This window comes from Trachinotus anak, unplaced genomic scaffold, assembly GCF_046630095.1.
Source record: "Trachinotus anak isolate AG129_WGS33_773 ecotype Australia unplaced genomic scaffold, CSIRO_AGI_Tana_v1 ptg000025l, whole genome shotgun sequence".
Classification (NCBI taxonomy): Eukaryota; Metazoa; Chordata; class Actinopteri; order Carangiformes; family Carangidae; genus Trachinotus; species Trachinotus anak.
This window is the reverse complement of record NW_027273876.1, coordinates 6530642-6552903: the sequence shown is the minus strand read 5'-3', so window position 1 is coordinate 6552903 and position 22262 is coordinate 6530642. Positions and strand designations below refer to the sequence as shown.

The 22262-nt window shown below is 43.3% G+C and overlaps 1 protein-coding gene across 4 annotated transcripts in view; it reads right to left on the bottom strand.

Annotated features, from left to right (window-relative positions):
* usp54b (ubiquitin specific peptidase 54b) overlaps window positions 1-22262 on the bottom strand; it is a 54857-nt gene that overhangs the window by 4998 nt on the left and 27597 nt on the right. For 3 of the 4 annotated variants that reach the window (XR_011685042.1, XM_071462336.1, XM_071462338.1), the window contains 13 exons: window positions 21788-21901; window positions 21557-21639; window positions 18927-19032; window positions 15171-15317; window positions 12318-12467; window positions 11811-12003; window positions 11387-11569; window positions 10788-11007; window positions 9285-9671; window positions 8880-9007; window positions 8580-8774; window positions 3682-3829; window positions 426-1249 (listed from right to left, as the gene is read on the bottom strand). Coding sequence is in view for 3 of the 4 variants with exons in the window: in XM_071462336.1 (XP_071318437.1) it covers window positions 426-1249; window positions 3682-3829; window positions 8580-8774; window positions 8880-9007; window positions 9285-9671; window positions 10788-11007; window positions 11387-11569; window positions 11811-12003; window positions 12318-12467; window positions 15171-15317; window positions 18927-19032; window positions 21557-21639; window positions 21788-21901 (2878 nt within the window). In the remaining variant the exon portion in view is untranslated. The remainder of the gene's footprint in view (window positions 1-425; window positions 1250-3681; window positions 3830-8579; window positions 8775-8879; window positions 9008-9284; window positions 9672-10787; window positions 11008-11386; window positions 11570-11810; window positions 12004-12317; window positions 12468-15170; window positions 15318-18926; window positions 19033-21556; window positions 21640-21787; window positions 21902-22262) is intronic. The other variant, XM_071462337.1, reaches the window with a different exon arrangement.

Genomic DNA, 22262 nt, shown 5'->3' with positions numbered 1-22262 from the left:
TATTTTTGATTAATCGATTAATGTCCATAAAATCTGTAAAAAATTATATAAAGAAATACTAATCACTAATTTCCCATAAGTTGCTTGTTTTATTTGACACACGGTCAATAATCCAAACATCTCCTTTATTAACAGTGTAAAAACAATATTTGCAGATATACAAACATGCTATTTGCAAGCATATTTGAAAAGCAAGGATCAGGCAGTGTTGATAAATGAGTTTCACAATGAACCGATTATCAGTGCTGTTGATAATATATTTTCTGACAATTCATTTATTGATTAATTGACTGATCCTTTCAGCTCTATACATTCTTTAGGGATTTGTGTCCAAATGATCAGTCTAAACTGTTCATGTATGCAGTTGTAATAAATTCAATCAATTCAAACATTTCATTTGTGTGTGTGTGTGTGTGTGTGTGTACCTGTCCTTCCAGCCTGCAGACTGGCCTGGTAAAGGGAGTCAAGCTCAGACAGCTCAGCCTCTTCGCGGTCACAGCAGGGATCACTGTGTTGCCCTGGGGCATGCTGGGAGCTGTAGTGCCCTGGAGAGGACTGGCAACTGTAGCTGTAGTTCTGGCTGGACGTCTGCGGCCTGATGGGAATACAGCAGTCCGGGGGCGTGCTGTAAGGCGTCACCACGGCATCAGGGCGATCCAAACTCCAGGACGACCAATGACGTGTGCTGCTGTCGGAGGGGGCTCCGTGCCTCGGCCAGTGCTGAGCGGCGCCGGTGGGGGAATGGGGCTGGGGGGGCTGCCAGAGCGGCGTGAGAGGTTTCCTTGGGCCAGAGGCTTCCAGAGGGGAATACGGGGGAGGAGTAGAGGGCGGAGGGGGAGGACGCGCGTGTGTGGGTTCAAGGTGTGTGGAGTGTGTGGTGTGTGTGGTGTGTGTATCCCAGAGACGCAGAGGAAGCGAGGGCAGAGAGATGGCTAAGTGCTTCCCCAGAGGTCTGACACTCACCCCCCCTGCCTGCAGCAACTCACACAGCCTCACCCCCGTCCCCTCCCTCCCATCCCTGCCTTCCTCCCCTCTCCTCCCCACGCATCCGCCCTCCTCCTCCTCCCCTCGGCCGGAAGGGGCGCAAGGGTGAGCGATGCTGAGGGTGAGCGGGGGTCGAGGGGGAGCGGGCCGATAGGGTGGAGGGGGCGGGTCCAGGCCCAGAGCAGCGTCCTGGTTGGGCGTTGCCTGGTCCTCTTCCTCCTCCTGATTGGGCGTCAGCAGTACTTGGACCGGGCCAGGCTGTTCACTGGAGGACACAGGAGAGGGAGGGTGTCAGTCAGCCAGCAGCAGGATCAAAAAAATCTCTGACGTCAGGTGAGTTACTGCATAGAGGGAAGGTCACAACAGCATACCAGGATAAACAAGCAGACACACACACACACGCACATGCGCGCGCACAAGCTCACTCACATACAAAACAAACAGCCACAAACACACAATGATGCAGCCTTGTGCAAGCATCGCTTTGTGCATGGGATTTGACAGCCATGCTGTTTATGAGTCGGGCACAAGCTGAGCTCCGCTGACTGACAGATCACAAACTCCACTCTATGATCTGAACATATGCAGCTCAAACAACCACACGTCGGACTTTAATCTGATTTTCAAAACAGCAATCTACCCTCTGCTGCACCGCGCACTGGCGCAATACATCAACACTGAAAATAAATGTGGCCTCTACAGTGCAGAGCAATTCAGTCTCACCGGGCCACTATATTACTTTATTGATTTACATACATTGATATGTGGAGGATATGATGTATGTTGAACATTAGTGGGTCCTCTCTGTAGAGACACCGCACATCGTCTGCACTCCATCAGTGTGTGGTGAACTAGTGTGTGTTGGTATGTGCGAACAGCAAGTCTGTAAATTTGCGCGTGTCTATTTTGATGTAAGTGCACGCGGACCTGTACGTGTCTACGTGAGAGCCAGCCCCCATCCCCCACATTAACTCTCCCGTCTCTTTTCAAGCCTTAGTAATTACCCAGCAGGCTTTGCAGCAGCGAGCTATAAATCAGAGGCTTGTGTTGATCAATAGAGGAGAGGAGGAAGGTAATAAAAGAGGCTCAGCGCCGGAGCTTCACCTCCTCCTCCTCCTTCCCTTCAGCTCTGCTGCTAACAGTTTGGATTTACAGTTTGTTAATTCCTAACAAATTTTGCTTCAGTTCTGATGAAACCGAGACCCAACATTAACCCGACTAAGTTAGCACCTCCAATCAGCTGGCTCCCAGTGCAGCAGAAAGAAAGAACAAGAAGACAGACAAGCTCTAATAGGGGAATGTTTTAGATTGGATTTTAAGCTTCTAATGACCACCTTTAAGGCATGTACGGGATTAGCTCCCGACTATATATCTAACCTGTTAACTCCATATGAGCCTGAGTTTAACCTGAGGTGCTCAGAGAGGTCTTTGTAGTTACCAGCCAGAGGAGACCAGACCTTTGCAACCAACTCTAGAATTTAAAACTATATTATTTTAAATAAGCCTTTCAAAAACAGTTATTATTATTATCATTATTATCCTATCTCATGATTTATTTATTATCTGTATCATGCTAATCTATTTTTCTTTATTATTTGCTTGATTTATTGTTGCCAAGACAAAGAAGCCAAAGCTGGAACTTGGGAATATTTGCAATTTATGCACCTTAAACAATTAATGACAACTTAAACAATTAAAAAAGTCTAAAAAATAGCTGCCAATTAATCATATATGTATCAACTAATCAACTCCAGCATCTGTGAGCTTTTTGTTCCAAAACCTGTACAGTGCTTGTACCCTGTTGTACCTGCCTGTTGTCATTATTTAACTATACTAAATGTAAAATATTGTGTTATCTCACATTCTGGATGTGCAGCTTCACTCTTTGTTAAATATTAAATTGGACATTTTTTCACTCAGCACAAACTCCATTGCTGAAACTCACTTTCCCCTACTAACACACACACACACACACACACAAATCACTAACATATCAAGAGGGAAACAGACTGACTGTAACACACAAACACAACAGCAAGGAGCAAAAAACAAACCACAGCGCAGGATCTGTGACTGCAATCGCACGGCAGCACACAGGACAGAAACACAGTGACGGACTGCAGCTTTACAGTGCACACAGGGACAGATCAGCAGCGCACAAAGAGCAGAGGGAAGCCTTGGCAGCACACAGCTACAAAGAGCAGCACAACAACAATGAATGGGAAGCAGTGAAGCACAGAAAAGCAGAGAGCTACTCAGTCACTCTCTCTTTTTATTCTCAATGGCAACACAGAGCCCAGCAAAGCAGGTTTTTACTGCACTGCAACAAACACACACACACAAAGGGGGATAAGAAGTTACTGTATATAGTGTTTGAGAACACACACACACACACACACACACACACACATTCAGACACACATACAGCAGGATGTGAGGGTGCAGTGCCAAGGGGTTACAAAAACAGGGGTTCTAGGATTTTGGACAGCCAGAGCTGCAGACGCACACATGAGGGTGTTGAGGTGTTTTTCGACAGCCAGCACCCAGAGGACACACACAGAGGGGTCCTGAGGTGGGTTTGAGGACAGCTTGAGCTGAGGACACACACAAAGTGAGAGGGGGGAGGAGGGGGGGGGGTCTGAGGTGATACTGAGACAGGCACCATTGCGGACACATAAGGGGGGACAGTGATGGTACCTGTGAGGCCCCTGTGGACGGGCGCTTCCTGTCTCCCGTTCCATTTCCTGTTCCTGCCTGCGTTTGATTGGGCCCCCAGTGCTCCTCATGCACGCAGCTACAGCCAATCCGCTATGAGCGTTAGCCTCATGCAGGGGTCTGAGCACAGCTGAAGATGTTAACAACAGAGCGGGAGATAAAAAGGAGAAGAGAGATATAACGACAGAGTGGCAGAGAAAGAAAGATTGAGGGAACGGAAGAGGAAAGGAAACAGCAAAGAAGAATACGCGAAGGAAAAAGAGTAAGAGATTAAGACGGAGACAAAATGTGAGGATGAAAGAACAGGTGAGACAAAAGGAGACAGAGAAAAGAGAAGCAGAGCAGAAGGAGTGGTTATGAGGGGGCCGGCATGCAGTACGCTCCTCTACTGTAAGTCAATGTGTGTGTGTTTTACACATGTATAGAGTTGCAAAGTGGGAGGATTTATCTTTGGTGTCCTCTTTTACTTTCCACATCGCAAATGTCATTTAAGTGACAGTTAGAGACCTTCTTTCAGACAGACAAAATATTAGCAACTATGATAGAAATATATGGTTCTTTGATTTAAAAAAAGATAAAAGACAAAAGCATGTGTCCATAAAACTTTAAAAGGAAAGTCAACTACGACTTTCAACTTGCTCCACTAAAGGTGAGCTACAACCCAATATTACACTTTGTAAAAATCTGTTCTGGGTCAGTTTTAGATAAATGTGTGGCATGGTATTTTGTCCCCAGTTACAACAAAAGAGCACTCTAAATTTGCTACACCTCAAAGGCTCATGGGTATTGTAGTACAAATATATGAAAATCTAAAGATGAAATCGCACATTTACTTTCTTACAAATGAAGAGTTGAAGTCATTGGCCATTAGTGCTTGTGTTGGCAAATGTTAGCAAACTTAATAATATTGTATAATAGACATTACTGAGTTTGTGAGTCTTCTCTACTTGTGCCACTGTACCATTACAGTGTGCTTAACAAGCATTATCCTATAATCTCTACTTGGCGCAACAATGGCTGCTGCTCAGCAAAAGTCCTAGCAAGACTTTACAATGGACTAAAATACTTCTGGACCTGACAACTCTTCCCACTTTGCAACTCTGCTGTAAATGCATCAATATGTGAATATGTACTGTAGTTAGTAAGTCAAAGAGTCAACATTAGATAAGTGAGGAGCAAAGTTGAGGCTACGTTCATTAAGCTACAGACACCAAACAGGGGGAAAAAAGAGGAAAGATCAAAAGATTTGTTTTCGGAGGAAGCTTTCTTTAGTGCGTAGCCTGGTGAACGCACCCTGAATATTAGTTTGTTATTAAAAAAAAGATGCAGAGAAGGACAGCAAAAGAGCAGCCATCACCCATCTTGGTTTGAATTTGCATACTTCAGATGGCTAGAGACAGAATAAAGGAGGGCTGATGGCAGCTCTGTTGTTGTTGTTGGCTGTAACGTCCTCTAAAACACTGAGGCAGATTGTCTGGAGTCTGCCTGAAACCATTGATACGGATGTGGGAACCCAAATTCTGTTATGTAATCGCACTGATAGTGATGCCATCTGTTCGTTTTTCAAGGCGTCCTTTCACTTCATCAAGGTTGAGTGTACTCGCAGGGATGTGTGTGTTTCTGTGTGTGTGTGTGTGTGTCAGGTACATGAGGCTGAACACACTGAAGCACACACAGTAGGACAGACAGGACACAACATAATAATCCCTGATATAGATTTAGTTAGTGCTGAGCTGGAGGGGAAAACCTGCACACCTGCAGTTCATACATGGCTCTGTCTCTCTCTCTCACACACACACACACACTATAGAAACACACACATAAAAAATCAAAATCTATGGATGTATGGAGCAAATATGCATGAAAGTACACACACGCACATAGAGTTGTTCCAATACCGACACTATCAGAAATTCCTCAGATACAGCTAAAGTCCTGGATCATATATCAGCGAGTATGCAAGTCTATGCACTGATCGGATACCACGTCATTTATTAATAAACTTCAGTGTTTCATACCCGGATAAAACTGATTCTTCTTCTCCGCTCTAAAGCAGTAGCCTACGCAGGAAGTTGTGGTGTGCAGCCACTTGCAGTGATTGTTTTAGAGCGGTGAAGAAGAACTGAAATCCGGTAAATAGTGGAACATTAGCCTTTAGCAAAACATCAGCAATTTGTCACTGTATTACCCTGGAAAGTCCAACCAGGTGGCACTAGTGTTAGGACAATTAGTGTGGGAATTGTTATCTATCTATCTTTTTGCTTTGTTTTTTGTTTTTTGTTTTTTTTATGACTGGAAGTTGAATTACATAATAAGAGAAATGTTCTATGACGTTCATGTATGCTTTACAAAGACTGTGCCATTCAACAATGATAGCAACCATATCACATCCATACAAGGTCAGTAGTATACAGCTGTTGCATTTTTTTTTTTAACGCAATGGTATCGGATCAGTACTCGGCCGATACATAAGTTCAGGTCCAAATCTGTATCAGGAAGGAAAAAATTGTATCGGAAGATCTCTACAGACATTAACATAAATATGGACAAATATTTTGAGATGTGTCAAGTCTTTCACAGTCAGTCTCAGGTCAATTTACGGCAGGTCACCAGTTTGCAAATCACAAGTCAAGGTGCACATCTTTCAGTGCATTTGTAATTAAACAGTGTTAGTGTCTAATTTAAGTAAGTCGACTCTCACACCAATCAAGTGTCCTGATTGTGGCTTTTATGTGATTTAGTGCTGAAAATCCATAAAGCTGGGGGACTTGTGAGAGACAGATTAAACAAGGCTAAGAGCCATGCTAGCAGCTCTGTGAGGCTGTACCTTGGCTAATGTCGGCAGGCTAACATGGTCACATTGACAATGCTGATGTTTAGCAGGTATAACTGTCACTATCTTAGTTTAATATATTAGCATGCTAACATTTGCTAATTAGCACTAAACACAGAACAGCTGAGGTTGATGGGAATGTCGTTAGTTTTGCATGGATCTGGTCATAAACCAAGTATTGGACAAATTAAGATTTTGACCTGATGACGGTGTTGGATGAAAAGTGAGGGGGTCACCAAAATGATTGCAATTCATCCCGTGGGAGGCATGACCATGATCCATCCAGAACATGTTGAGATATCTAACTAGAAGAACATTCAGAGGATCACCAGAGTCATTAGGATCCATCATCTGGGAATCATGAATGTCTCTACCACATTTCAAAGCAATCCATCCAATAGTTTTGAGATAGTTGGTCCAGATTTCAGTCTGGACCAACGTAATGAATCGACACATCATCATACACACATCTAAGAAAAATACAAAAGTACAAAAAAAAGAATTTAAAAAATCCCTATGATCCCTGTTCTGAGTAAAGCTCCCAAAGTACTGGATCCTACACTTCCCATAAAGCACCTTTGTACATCTTTTGTTGGAGCCTTGCTTCCTGAAAAAAACCCAGATTTATTTAAAACTCTATGCCTCCAGCTTGTAACAGAAAAATGAGATTACTCAGCTGGTGTAAGGTGAATAATTACACTAGAAATTCACCAAACTCCTCCTGAGCCACAGCAGAGGTTACAGTCTCAGTCTTCCCTGTGACTACAGTAAATTCACTTTAATGTGTAAAATTGGTGGAGTGCTACTTTAAGTATGACTTGAGTCCAAGTTGCACGTCTGTAGCTCTGAAACACACAATTTCACACACACATGACGCCCACTGTATGTGACAGGTACATACATGACTATTTATGTGTATGTAAATGAATAAACAATAACACAGAGTAATACAAGCATACTCAAACACACAGAGCTACTGCATGTAAAGTAAAAAACACAGAAGAGCACACACACACTCAGTCTTTTTGAGAATAAAGGAACACACACACACACACACACACACACACACACACACTGTAAACTGTAGAGTTTGGCCAGGACATCAGAGCTCTGAGCTTGGACTGGGATTTTGATTTTAAATGGGAATCACTGAGAGAGTTTCCCACTTAGCTGGAACTGTTAGACACAGACACACACACACACACACACACACATATTCTGACATGAAACACTCACGGATGACACACAAAAACCCGGTATATACAGAGTTAAAACAGAAAATTTAAAAAATACCGACTGAGGGAGACAGATGGAGAGACAGACGAACAGATGGGAACGAGGACAAAGAGGAGGTCAGACAGAAGCACGGACATACAAGTCACTGTCACTGCTAAACTAGACAACAGGTGATAGTGTGACCTTAAAGCTGCACCGGGCAAGATTTTAACATAAAAATACACTTAATCACAAAATGACGCAAGAGCTAACAAAAAAAAAAAAAAGAAAAAACAGCCCCTCATCCCTCAAATTGAAATTACATTGATGTGCCTTGTTTTAAGTGAAAATTGAGTTTAAAATCTAAAATTATCTAACAAGTGAGCGATGGCTCTTTAATATCTGGGGTTTAAAACAGACGATGTTGCCCCGTGCAGCTTTAAATTCATTGACATTCTTCTTAAAGGGTCAGTTCACACAAATTTTTAAAAACATTTACTTTCACCTCTCGCTTGTAGTATATAGCTATGCAGATAGTGAAGTTTGGAAGTGATTATGATCAAAGAAATAGTCCCTATGAACTGCTGTGAGCATGCAAATGAAATTCCATTAACCTCCATTATATTGGAGTAGATACAGAAAGTTTCAGAGACACATATCTTCAAACTTGAGCAAATTGAACCAAAGCTGTCTTCATGGCTGGATACCACTCAAGAGGTGACGAGAAAATATGTTTTTCATAATTTCGGTGAACTAACTATAATTTTTGCTCTTCCCAAAAACATTTACACTCCCATACATATCTTCCTATTCCTCAACTTTCCACTCCTACCCTCTGTTTTTCTTTTCATCCTTCTTTCATCCGTACCCTGGTGTTGGAGCTGGTCCAGGTCCATGAATTTGCTGGGTTTGGGGTTGAATCCCATGGCCGCCTCCCGCTCGGCCTCCCTCCGCTTCTGCTGCTCCTGCTGGCGGGCTCTCCTCGCCACCTCCTCCTGCAGTTCGTCCAGCTCGCTGCGCCCTGAGCCTGGACACACAAAGACACAAGTAGGGAATGAATAACAAGGTGTCAATCGATCAAATCAAATGCAAATGACAGTGGATACATACAAATACGTGCACAAATGCACACCTGTGTTGGTGCCGCTGCCCCAGCTGGGTGAGGGCAGCTCCTGCAGGATTGCACCACTGCTCTTTGACTTGGGTACCGAACGCCACGAAGGGCCAGACATCAGCACCCGTTTCTGTTGCCCCACCTCCCTATGGACAGAAAGAAAAAGAAAACAGAAAGAGACAAAGAAGAAAAATACTGAGATTGCAACAATACAGACAGACGAATGTGTTCATTGATTGATTTGTTGTTATGATCCACGACAGTTGGACCATTTGTTGTTGTTAATGTCACATTTGTATTTGATGCTGATAAAGTGAAATTGAACAGAAAAACAAGAGCGACAAGGAAACCAAGAGAGGGAAAGATGATCAACAGCAGAGACAGAAAAGTAGAGACAGTAATTGTTATTTGTGAGTTTCCTACCTGTCGGGGCTGCTGCTGTTCCTCTCACTGCTCTCGTAGCCACTCTCCATCCTCTGAATCAGACGTGGCTGGTGCTCCACCCCTCTCAGAGGTGGAGGGGCAGGGGGACCCATCGTCCGCCCACTGCCCAGAGACCTGGGCTGCCCGACCAGCCCAAACCCTGCCTCCAACTCCCCGATCTCCCTCCCTTCTACCTCGTGCAACCCCTGCTGTGTGGGTGGAGCGGGTCCCGCCAAGGGGAAGGAGTCCTGGGGCTCCGGAGGGAGAGAGGGACCAGGCAGGGTGTTGTAGCCCGCAGAGGAGCCTCGCTGGCGGGTGAAGATGCTGTCGATGTTCAGGGCCTCTCTCCTGGGCCTCCAGGTTGGCCTGTAGCGGCCTCCAGAAGAACTGGAGAGCAGGGCAGAAAGATGTTACAGGGGTGTTGAGAACACAGTCATATCCCTCTCAAATACGAATTACATGACTTTTAAAAACTCCTGAAAAAGGTGCAAATGTATTTTTTACAAGAAAGTAGAAAAACTCATTTTCTAAGGTAATGAAAAAAGTAAAAATACATGACCTACAAAATGACTTCATTACAGTTCAGTCAAGACATTCACATTGAGCATGAATCATTTAACACAACTATTAATACGTGTTTTCGTTTAGGTGATGTGGCGCTGCTCATGTGATGCTTAGGAAAAAACATGAGAGGACACAGACTGAGACATAAAACATCTGATGACCATAAACAGAAATGGGAAGAAAAATTCAAAATTCACATCTAAATTCACAATCTAAATGCTAATCCAGGCCGAGGCTGGGGGTGAAGGCACTTTGAAAACAGGCAGGGGTGTAATAACAAGGATGCAGTGCTTATATTCAGATACTGTAGAAAGAGTGCAAACTATTTATATGGGTAGTGCTAGATATTGTGGTTGTGGTTATATATTTTTGGACAGTATGAGGAGCATGTGACTGTGGCTCCATTAATGAGCCCACTTGTAATTAGTCACTCTCAACCTTTAAATATTTCTTTTATTTTACCTTTATTGAATTTACAAATGACAGCATGACAAATAATCCTGTGCAAATACCAGAGGTGGTAAGTAATGTTAGCAAGTAAAAAGTAAATTAAGTAGTGTAAATCCATATACTCAAAGAAAGCACTCAATAAGCATATGGACATAGTGCTACTTTAATCTTGTAAATGTGTAGAAATTTTTTCCAATATCTCACAAAAAAGGAACAATTATAAAACAAAACAGACATTTGTGTAGCAGAAATTTGTTTTTTTTTTCTTTCCTCCCTCATTAATCATCTCACGGCCCCTCAGATTTATCATGTGACCCTTTAGAGGGAGCCCAACCTCTAGGGTCCACTGGACCAAACTAACTGTACATTAAGTATGTAATAACAGGTACAGCACTGATGATGCATCAGTATCAATAATCTAATAATGTACATGTTTGCGTGATCTGAATTCATAGGCAGGATGTCTGAAGTGTGTCAGTGGTGCAATACCTGGACTTGCTCTCACTGCTGGTGCTTTCATCCTCCCAGTGGGGGCCCCCGACTCCTCCCTCGCAGCCCCCTACTCCTGATGAAGAGGAGGAGGACAGGGGACGGGAGGAGGAGGAGGAGGAGGTGAGAGGTCGGCGGGAGGAGAGGAGGAAGACGGCTGTCTCCTTGTACTCCTGCAGGGGAGGAGAGGGAGGGCGGGGAGGGCCCTCCACCGCTGACTCTGAAAATGGGAGAAGAGGAGGAGAAAAAGAGAGAAAGTAAATCCAATAACATTTTTTATTTATCCCACAGGGGCCAATTATGTAGGCAGCAGTGCAAGTAAATATGAGAATAACCACTAACGAGGCACATAACCTGAAGAGTCTGCAGTGATGAAGCACGGGGACAAAGAGCTCACTTCATTTCCACTGAAATATGAAAACTGACCTTTGTTTGCGCTTACTTGTACCTACATCCTTCAGCATTTTATCTTACTCTCTCTAAACACTGTGCTCACTTGTGTATTTGCAGTTGTTTGGCGCTTCCAAAGAGTCTTGATGGAAGGTGCAGCTGCACTTTGTGAGGATAGATAACTTTGCCCCTGGACTTCCCAGCCTTACCTCTGGTGTCAACGGCGTGCGGTGGTGTGCCGACGTCGTAGTTGGAGACCACTGTGGTCTGGGATTCACTGGACAGGTGGCTGCCCGTGGACTGGTGGAGAGGTCGGCTGCGAGAGGCGCGGTGACTCGAGCTGTCCGTTGACGAGTCGGTGCGAGTATCGCTGGATATGGACGGCTCCCGACCTGAGGGAGAACAAGAGAAAGAGAGATGACCTTTGAGTTAATCCATCAGCTCCATATGTTTATATGTTTATAAGCAAAGGCAGGAAAAAAAGAAGTTGAATCCTCTGCAGCACACAAAAGCAGAGGCTGGATTATAGGGTTGAAGGTCAGAGCTTTAAAGCTATAACCTTGCGTGCCCCTGGATGATAAACACAAAGTAATCTGATCTGATCTGTAGCAGAGTGTGTCATCTTTGCTGTACCGGAGTCTTCGCTGTCGTAACCAGCCTTGCTGCTGCAGTGCTGGAGCTCCAGCTGCGGGTTGGAGCTGGTACAGGGGTTGGGGCTCTCCTGCAGTATCACCGGCGTCCCACGGGGGTCAGCGTAGAGCAGCAGCAGGGGCTGATAGTGGCCTTTGATACAGCGAGACACCACGTCCTTCCACTTAGGGCCGATCTGGAGGTGCAGCAAGGGAACAAACACACTGAGACACACATATTTTCCAGCTTTGTGGCACATAACTCATGCTCAAATATAAAGTAATACAACATAAGACCAGTTTTAGCAGTGAGACCTGCACTAAGATTTAAACAAAGACAGGGATTAAACCTTAAACACAGAAGTGGCCGTGCAGCACTGAAACTGACATACAGCATAGTTCCAGTTGTGCCTGCTCTCACTGCTCTCACAGGCACAAGTGGAGATGCAGCAGATACTGCACAGTGCACCCTCCCCGTGTTGCAGCATGCAGACTCCAAACTCTGTCTCACCTCTTTGACGTGGGCGTCGTCGAAGTACATCCACTTGCGTATCTTGGTCTGGAAGAAGAAGGTGGAGTAGTGCTTGCCGTAGTAGCACACCATGCCCACCAAGTAGAGCTCCGCCTGGCGAGCCCTCTCCTCTGTCACACGGTAGAACAACTACAGAGAGAGAGAGAGAGAGAGAGAGAGAGAGAGAGAGAGAGAGAGAGGAGGGAGGGGAGGAGGAGGAGACAGGGAGGGAGGGAGGGAGAGATGCAGGGAAGAGAGGGAGAGGTGTGCGGTAGGGGGATAGGAGATAGAGACAGAAGAGTTAATGTGAATACGAGCACATTTTTGCTCACCTAGTGTATATGCTGTATGCAGTAGTCCCTCACATTCTGCCTTTTCTCAAACTCTTCGCTTTCCTCTCCCTGTCTGCTGCACACACTCTACACTGCTGCATATATGCTGCAGATTTTCATGCAGAAATAATGCACAGACCTCACATTGATGTCTCAGTAAGGTCAGCTGCGGCAGACAATTCTGCTGCTTTTTGCACATTTTACACAAAGACCACTGTGATATAATTACTGTATGTTAACCTAACCTTCTATAAAATCCTGTCTCATCGTGTCTTGATGTGCCCTGTCTTTACCTGCTGACGAAAAGACCCATGTGGTTTGATACAGTAAATGACAAACTAACAATGACTAATTTTGATTCATTTTTAGTCAATTCATCATTAGTTAAACAAAAGGTAGTTAAGAAAATAGTTTCCACAGCCCAAGTCTAAACCAAAACAACGGCCATAATAAAAGATAGAAACGCAAAAATAATCAATTAACAATAACACAAAAAAAAAACAGCAAATCCTCACATTTAAGAAGCTGGGACCAGTGAATGTTCAGCATTTTTGCTTCTTAAATGACTAACAGCAAAGATGAATCAATTAAAATTGTTATTTATTGTAATAGAGTCATTATTTCAGCACAATAATCTAATCTAAGCAGAGAAAGGACATAATGGAGTAACAGGGAAGCAGAAAAGAGAGAAAGCAGATGCACAAGACTGACAAAAACATACACAATAGGACATATTGGATGCAGATGGATTCACTTTTTCTGATCTAACAACTACACAAAAGCAGCAAATTCAATAGATTAAGCCTCCGATTCTTATCCAACAACTAGCTTCCTCTCACAACAGTGGGATAAAAAATGAGAGAAACGGCAGCAGGCGGAAGATGGAAGACAGAGGAAAGAACTTGACTCACTATAACACATATTCACATTCACTGATCCATTATTCATACATATCACTTCAGAATGCGGCTGGAGATGTTACAGTGGCATTAAAATGCATCAACATTACTCAGTCATGACACGGAGAATCAGGGGTCAAACACGTGTGTGTGTGTGTGTGTGTGTGTGTGATTGTGTGTGAATCTGTGTCTGTGTGTGTGTTTGAAGTGTGAAAACAGCAGCAGGAGATGAGTAATGAAAGTCAGGTCGATAGTGTGTGTTATAATTTGTTGTTTTTCAGAGGGTGTTGGAAGAAGATTGGTTGAGGTTTATTGCACTTGTATTCTCTATTTGTATTTAAATGTGTGTTTCTGCACATGCATTTTGAAAGTGCATCATTGCACTGTGCATGTGTGTGTTTGAATACGCCTCTGGGTGTTTGTACCTCTGACCAGGAGGTAATGTCTGAGACAAAGTAGGTAGGAAGCTCAGCCCTGGGACAAAGGATTCAAAGAGATTTCATTTATTTGTAAATCTAAAAATAACATATTAACCCTTTTAACTCTCTGGACAAAATACTTTTATAACAGCTGTCCTAAAACATGTATAGAACCACTCTCATGCGAAGTGGTGGCTTCTCTGGGTAGCCAAGTTGTTATGGTGCCTTCAAATGGGATTGGGGTCAAAGTGTTTAGTGTCCTACCATGTCGAAAATAAGAAAGCAAGGGGACGACAAAAGCCTTGAATTGAATTAAATTTAGGAGGTGAAAGGATTTCTTAACATTTGTAGAGAGTGTCAACCGTTAAACTGGTCTGTGTTAGTTGAATATGATGTCAGTGGGACTTATTTTACCACCAAATGGAAACAGCGAACGCCCTATGAGGAGCGCTGCATCTTCAGGGAAGTTTGGAGGTTACAGGGAGTCACTAATGGAAAGTAACAAGGTGCTAGGCTACCTGGTTAGCACGCTAACTTCAGTAGAAGGAAAAGACGTGATGGTAAAGACAAAGAGTTCACTGGCTTTCCACACCTGGAGGCAGCTCTTGTCAAGTAAAGGAATTAAATAGGAATTAATAGTATTAACTACTATTAAAACGTAGTTTTGCACGTATTTGGTCATAAACAATTTCTATTTGAGAAATACACTGAATCTTGGTCTGATGGTGCTAGATGGAAAGTCAGGGATTAGCAGAGTTATTGGGTTTCATCATCTGGAAATCCTGAATGTTTTTGGAAAATTTCACGGCAGTAATTGTGGACACGATTTGACGCTGCCATCCCCAAAGCCGTGCCATTAGAGAGGCTAAAATCTAGTATACAAGTATTTTAATAGTTTTACTGTCACATTTTCTATTGTTAAAGCCTAAAATTTAAGGAAGCCTTGTGAGCTACTTCCATAAACCGTTGTGATTTTTTATTTCTGACGACTGACATTCATCTTACAGTTACTAGAACCTCCGGCTCATTGGTAAACACTGTGCACCAAGGTCTTTTCACTAACAAATGTAGAGCATTGTGTCTGTGTACTTATGTCAATGTTTGTGCATACTTGCTTGCCTGCTCACATAGGCATGTGTAACATATGATAATGTGATAACGAGTGTATAATGTGTGTGTAATGTGTGTGCGTGATCCCCTTACATCTCCCAGGCGTAGGCAGGTCCCCAGGCTGTGTATGACGTCTTCTGCCAGGTCAGAGTGGTCTGAATCCCACACCAGCCCGATGGACACAATCTCTGGTGAGTTCATCAGCACCCGGCGGATACGCAACACCTCCCCACAGTTACTCTGGGAAGGAGGGAGGGAGGGAGGGAGGGAGGGAGAGAGGGAGAGAGAGGGCGTAAAAAAAAAAAAAAAAGGAGAGCATGCGATCAAACATGTTTATTCATTCTGTGTTAGGAGGCACAGAGTGTGACAGTGGTGCAAACCATCCCTTTATTTGGCAGCAATGAACGAACGCATGCATGCAGATACACACACTGATAAAGTGAACAGTAGAAGAATGAGGGGCCGAGATAAAAGGCAGGAGAAAAGAGATGATGAAAGGACTGTAAGAGAGAACGACAGAGGAAGAAGCACTGTGCTGAGTTGTATTTGTCCCTTGGGCCTTCTGTTGAGTTCAGAACCGTGTGTTCTGAATCCTTCCTTTGAGTCATGACCCACCGCAGAGCTGGTGCACACACACACACAAAAAGACTGCACACATGCACACACACGAGCATGCACGCAGTGCTGGCGGAGCGGGCTCGGAAACAGCCTGAGAACACCCTGGCAACCAGACACTTTGCCAAACACAACACTCACACACACACACACACACACACATATACACACACAGAACTCTCCCTCTGTGGGCGGCGGGCTGTCTTGCGCTGGCACCAGAGATGGTAGGAAGGTATTTTGCCAGGGTCTGCTTCTCAATTCTCAGAAAGGGACACAAACACAAGCCAGGGAGCAGCAGCCAAACAGCACAGCACTGAGACACAGGCTATCTGTTAGTTTAGGACACGTTGACGGGACACACAGCCTCATTTTGCTCTCTGTGCTGTCTCACTGCTGGGAACGGCCGCTGACAACATCATTCATCAAATGATCGCGCAAACAGATTCTCTCTGCTTCATAATACAACATTGATCGGTGCAGTCTCATCTCTGAATATTTTATATGCAAAGATTTTTTTTTTCTTTTTTTTTCTGCTGTGGCTATGCAGACCTTTTCCAAAAGAGTGTGAGTTATGTAATAGTGCTGCTGGTCAAAGGATACTGTAGGTTTGGAGAATGCTGATAGTGGCATTCTCCAGAGCAAAATGAAACAACTTTAGGAAAATGTTTGCGCTTATGCCTCTTCAACGACTCATACAGCACCAAAATAAAGAGACAATCCCACTTTTATCAGTGTAATGACAGCTGAGGAGGCTCACTGCTGATGTGGGAGAGATGAACAGTCAGACCAGCATGTATCTAAACAGAGGTGGAAAGTTACTGAGGGCATTTATCATGCTTAAAGGGTGATTCCAATTTATTACAACTGAGTTCTGTACTTTTGGCCATCATCTCTTCCAGTCATGGTAACACTGTACCCACCCAAATTAGTGCTGGGATCTAGGAATGCAGCAGTATTGCTACAACAATGTCTGCAACAAAACATAAGTGACAGGTTGTCAACAAGCCAACAATAGAGCCAGACTGTTTAAAAAGCTTGATTTGGAGGCAAAACCAAAACAGTTTGAGTGATAATTTTATTGCTCTCATTAGTTTTTTTTCTTCCAAATTACTTTGTCTAACCTGTAGATTTGTTTAGAGCCTGCATGATCATCTGGCTGCTGCTGGTTCTGATTCGTTTTTAGCGCAAATCTCAGCAATTAACTTGGTGAGTACAAAGTTATTATGCCGATAGAAATCAAGGCCAAATCTACAAAAACAAGACCCAAAGGCTTGTTTCACAAAACCAACACGCGCTGTTATCATGCAGAATGCAAATGATGGCAGTGTCTTGTTTCACAAATAATTGTTGCTTGCAAATTGCTGATACAGGGCTCTACAGGGCTCTCGCATGCTCATGCCTGGGAAATGTGTCAAGATGAGCCAAAGGGCATTTTCTCACAGTTTGCATGTCTCAGACTTAGTGAAACAGGCCCCAGGTTATAAAACAAGTTAAATTAATCTTTAAGTATAATTTTGAGATAGTTGTACTTGCTATTTCATACTTCTATTCTTCTACTTCCATACACTTTTTTAACCCTCTTCATTTATTTGACAGGTATAGTAAGTTGTTACTTTACAGATTAAGATTGAATAAGCAAAGCAAATGGTCAGTTTATAAAATATGATGCACTGTTGCAGTTTAAACCGTCCGGCAGTAAATAAAATTAGCTCTGGTTGCGACAACTACCATAGACTGCTTTCACATGAATGTAGCAAAGTCCTATTTGTTTGATACTTCATTTATACTCAGAGCACCAGAAAATATGGCATTTAATGTGAATCCCTGCAATCATCAGATTCGGATTCTAAATCCCGATCCTTTTTCCACTTCTTTCCCACTGCAAACACAGACAACAACAGAAACCTCCCATGTGAAATAAATACAACTGATCTAATTTTGGTGTTGCATTTGAGTACTTTTACACTTTTATATTACTTCTTTTAAAGAAAAGCTCATCCAACACAACATTATCTATATATTCAAGTAATTCAATTCACTTTAACTTATACCTGACCAAATTTCAAATACCCCACAATCATGTACACACATACTTCACACTTTCCTCTGTCAAGTCACCAAACAAACATCTTCACACTATCCTATCTTCAATCTGGCACCTACTGTTTCTTCCAGCAGCCTCACTCCCATCCAAATACCTTCACTTTGTTTGAGCTAAGCCCAAGGCGGTAATAACAAAAGATCAGCGCTGCAAGTGATGGAAGATAAACACAGGCAGGTTATGTGACTCCCTCAGGACTGCGCACACACCGTCAGCGTTTGGACCATGAATAAGCTAATGGTGTTCGTTAGTGTGGTTGCAGTGGTGGAGGTGGTGGTGCTGCTGTGTGCAGACAGATGGGCAGCTGCTTGACTATACCCAGAGAGGGGGCTCTTTGTGCAGACACCTTGGCAGAGAGGGGTGGGTGAGAGGGGCTAAGCTGGATCCATTCAGCGGCAACACTTTCCCATGTGGCAACAACAACACACAAACCTCCAGAACAAAGGAATCGTACACGTTCCTCAGTCCACCCCCTTCACTACCTACACACCTCTCTGTCTCTTTTACTCCCTTCTTTCTCTCTCTTGCTGTAGCACTAATCCTCAATGCTGTAAACAGTACATTTGAGGCTGATGATTGTTTTTTTTAACACATTCTCCCCCCATTATACCCACGTTTGAGAAGGATAATGTTGGATTGAAACTATTTGTCCTGCGCTACTTAGCATTCTTTTCCTGTTGCAAGAAGATGAGGATCACCGTGGTTTACTGTACAGGAGGCCAACTGAGGAAGTGTTTCCCGTAACAGAAAGTGAAGAGAAAAATGGGAAGAACATGCAAATGAAATGATGATTATGTAACACAAACCCACCAAGTGAGAAGGGAAAAAAACAAACAAGACATGATGAAACTACCAAAGTGGTTATGCTGCAAATTATATTTTTAAAATCTGATTTTCAGCATTCAGCTTTTTGCATTATTGATTTTTTTCATACATTTGTCTTTTGAAAATAGAGGGAAGAAAAGAAATTTGCATTTTTTTTCTTTTCTGAAAAACAAAACTCATTTGATTGCAATATAAGTAAAAAAAAAAAAAAAAAAAAAAAGGACACATAACAGCGTCAAGTTATTGAATGCACTGCGTACTGTGTGTGTTGTGTGATTGTGCGTTTGCTGTATACTGTGTACACTCACAGGGCAGTTGCGCAGGTCTCCCATGTTGCTGGCGTTGCGGAGCAGCTCTCCAAACATGTCCGGTGTGGGTTTCTCTCTGCACTCCAGCATCCTCACTGCCTGGTTACTGCAGCATTAGACACGCACACACAACAACAACATAACAACAACAACTAAATCACACACTCCTTGAATAATTTCAGTTCTGCATGTAGATTTTGATGCTGTAGAATTCAAAGATTTCTCCAGCAGATGACAAATAAAACAATTGTCTGGCTCTGCATCTTGCTTAGAGAACCATTGCACACACATCTACAGTGACTCTGAGTCAGTCCCACAGGCTTTTTCTCATCTGCTTTAATAAAGAAAAGAAAATGAAGGGAAAGAAAAAAGACAATGTAAGGACAAATCTAGATAATACAGACTGCGAACAATAGTAATTCTGAACAAGTTTCTAAATCCTTTCTGGGCATGATCTTTGACCTTGAGCTGAAATAACAGTATAGTATAGTATAGTATAACAGTACAGAAATGTTAATATTGTTAAAGGCTAAAGGAGACGTTCATCAACAACTAGTATAATTTGATGAAAAACTTGTGGAGCAAAACTATTTTTGAGACAATTTCCTTCAGCAAGGCTGAAAGCAGCTGCATTTATCCCTTTTAAGTACAATTGTCCTCTGAAGGACAAACTCAAATATACATCATTATTATCTGTGAATACCAAATGAACTTGTGAGAGCTTGTCTGCAGCTCGGTACCATGTATGGGATTATGTGTGCAATGAATCAGCATTGTTTTTCCCAGTGAAGTATTCCTTTAAGAATAACGATTTTAAAAACCATCCAAATCTCTCCTCCTCCCCGCTCTCCTCCCCCTGTCCTCTCCTCTCCTCTCCTCCCCTCCTCTCACCACTTCCATTAGCCTGAAATGAACTCAACCTCTTCACTCGCCTCTCTCACTCAATTTCAACCCCACGCTCGCCGTCCCCTCTTCAGAAGCACCGGCAGGTGCAACGCTAAGAAAGCAGCAACAACAACAAGCACAGCCAGGAACATGTGTTCCCTTGTTTACTTAACTCTGAATTCTGCTTGAACCAGACATTTGTTTTGTCTTTTTGTTGCCCTCTGATTATCTTACTCATGTTGATGTTCCATATTTGGCTATGGCGACTATAAACAACAGGCTCCACTAAAGGTAACTAGAATTACCGCCTTGCGGTTGAATGCCTCTGCCTCTTAGATTACTCTCAGGCTATATCCCTGTTTATCAAGAGTCTTATAAAATATTAAACATTTGTGTAAAACATTTAAGACCTTGACCTTTTACCACCAAAATCTAGTCAGTCCATCCTTGAGTTCAAGTGAACGTTTGTATCAAATTTTAAGAAATTCCCTCAAGGCGTGACTGAGATGTCATGTTGACAAGATTGGGACGGTTGTACACTTGCACAAATTTGTGGCCTTATTCTGATTTTGTAGCCAAACCAATAAGAATACAATTACACACCCACCAATCAAAATACAGCTACTAACAAATCAGAGTACAGCCATAAACCAACTAACCAAGCAGGATAGAGCTACAAACCAACCAATAAGAATATACCTACAAACCAGCCAATGAATCAGAATAAGCCTACCAACCAACCAATCAGAGCAATCAATCAAAATAAGGTTACAAAAAGTCACCATGCCCTTGACCTTTGACCTTCAATAACAAAAATCACTCAAATGTAATCAATTTGTTCTTGTGTCCAAGTAAACGTTTGTGCCAAAATTTTTCAGAAATTCTCTCAGGGCGTTACTGAGATATCACGTTCACGAGAATGGGACCAATGGCCAGACAGACAACCTGAAAACATAATACCCATAATGCCCTCGGAGGCGTAAAAATAGCTTGGCAGTGCTAACAGGCACAAACACAGAGCCGTGGCACCGCTGTGGCCCACAACCACCTTGACACAGTGTGTTTATTTGTACTTTTGCCCCCCATTCATCCCTCTATTTCCTCCACCGTGTTCCATTTCCAAAAGGGAGATGGAGTGATATATCCTCTTATTTCCCTCTCGCTCACAGTCTTCCCGACCCACTGTTCCACTTATAGATTTATGTCGCCCCCTGGGTCTACTGAATCAAACAGCTGATTGATTACTTCCCCTGTTCCTTATTTCATTGACTCAGAGCATGTGCAATTTTTATGTAACATCTCTGAGGATGTGCACATGCTTCTCCTGTGTGTGGATTTACCTGTGTGTGTGTGTGTGTGTGTGTGTGTGTGTGTGTAGGCTACCTGAACATGGCAGAGGCAATATACACAAGCTCACCTGCTCTTGCATATGCATGAACATACACATGCATGTGCATAATGTGTGTGTGTTTGTGTGTGTGTGTTTGTATGTGTGTGTGTGTGTGTGTCTGTGTGTGTGTGTGTGTCTGTGTGTGTGTGTGTGTGCATATGTGTGTAATTGTGCTCACAGTTCAGTGTTCAGCGGGGACCCGTGCAGGAGAGAAGAGAACACGCTGTACCTTCCTTTACTGCCACCCAGCCTCAGCTTGCTGCCAGATTTACTGCAGTGTGTGTGTGTGTGTGTGTGTGTGTGTGTGTGCGTGTGCACTGAGTAAGTGTGTGTGTCGGTGTGTGTCTGGTCTTACCAGAGGGATGTAGTGGAGATGTAATGAACCATCTGAATGAAGGGCAGGGGGTCTGATGTGGCTCCACAGCTGTTACACACACACTGCAAATACAAACACAGCCTCAGATTCATCACAGGACATTGTGTTTTTAAAAATGTTTGCGTGGAACATTTTTTTAAAAATTAAAGCCGCCAAAATGAAACACATAACAGCTCTTTAAAGCGACAGAGGGGCTGAAGAGTCTCCTACCTGTTCGAACAGAGTCATGGCAAACTTCTGGTGCGGTATACAGTGTTTGGCTGTGCAGATGTCCTCTCTGCTCTCCGCGCTGATGTGGAAGTGGATACGCATCAGGAGATTCTCCTGAGAAACACATGGACACCAATTAATGTGGTTGCATTGTATTCATGTGTGCTACTGTGGCATATGTGTTTGTTCATACTGTATGCAAGTGTGGAGCGTGTACATGCGTGTGTGCGGATGTTTGACGTGTGCGTCTGGTCGTTCCTTTCTGTGGGTGCTCTTGTTAATCTGACCGTGGGAGCAGCATCTATATTTCATAAGAAGCCGACGGATTCCCTGACTGAACACATTTACTACCAATCGATCAGACAGCGCCTCTCAGGCACACACATAAAACACACACACACACACACACACACACACACACACACTGTGGAGGTCTTTAAAGCAGAAAGGAAGAGGCTGAAAGTGGAGGGGAGGA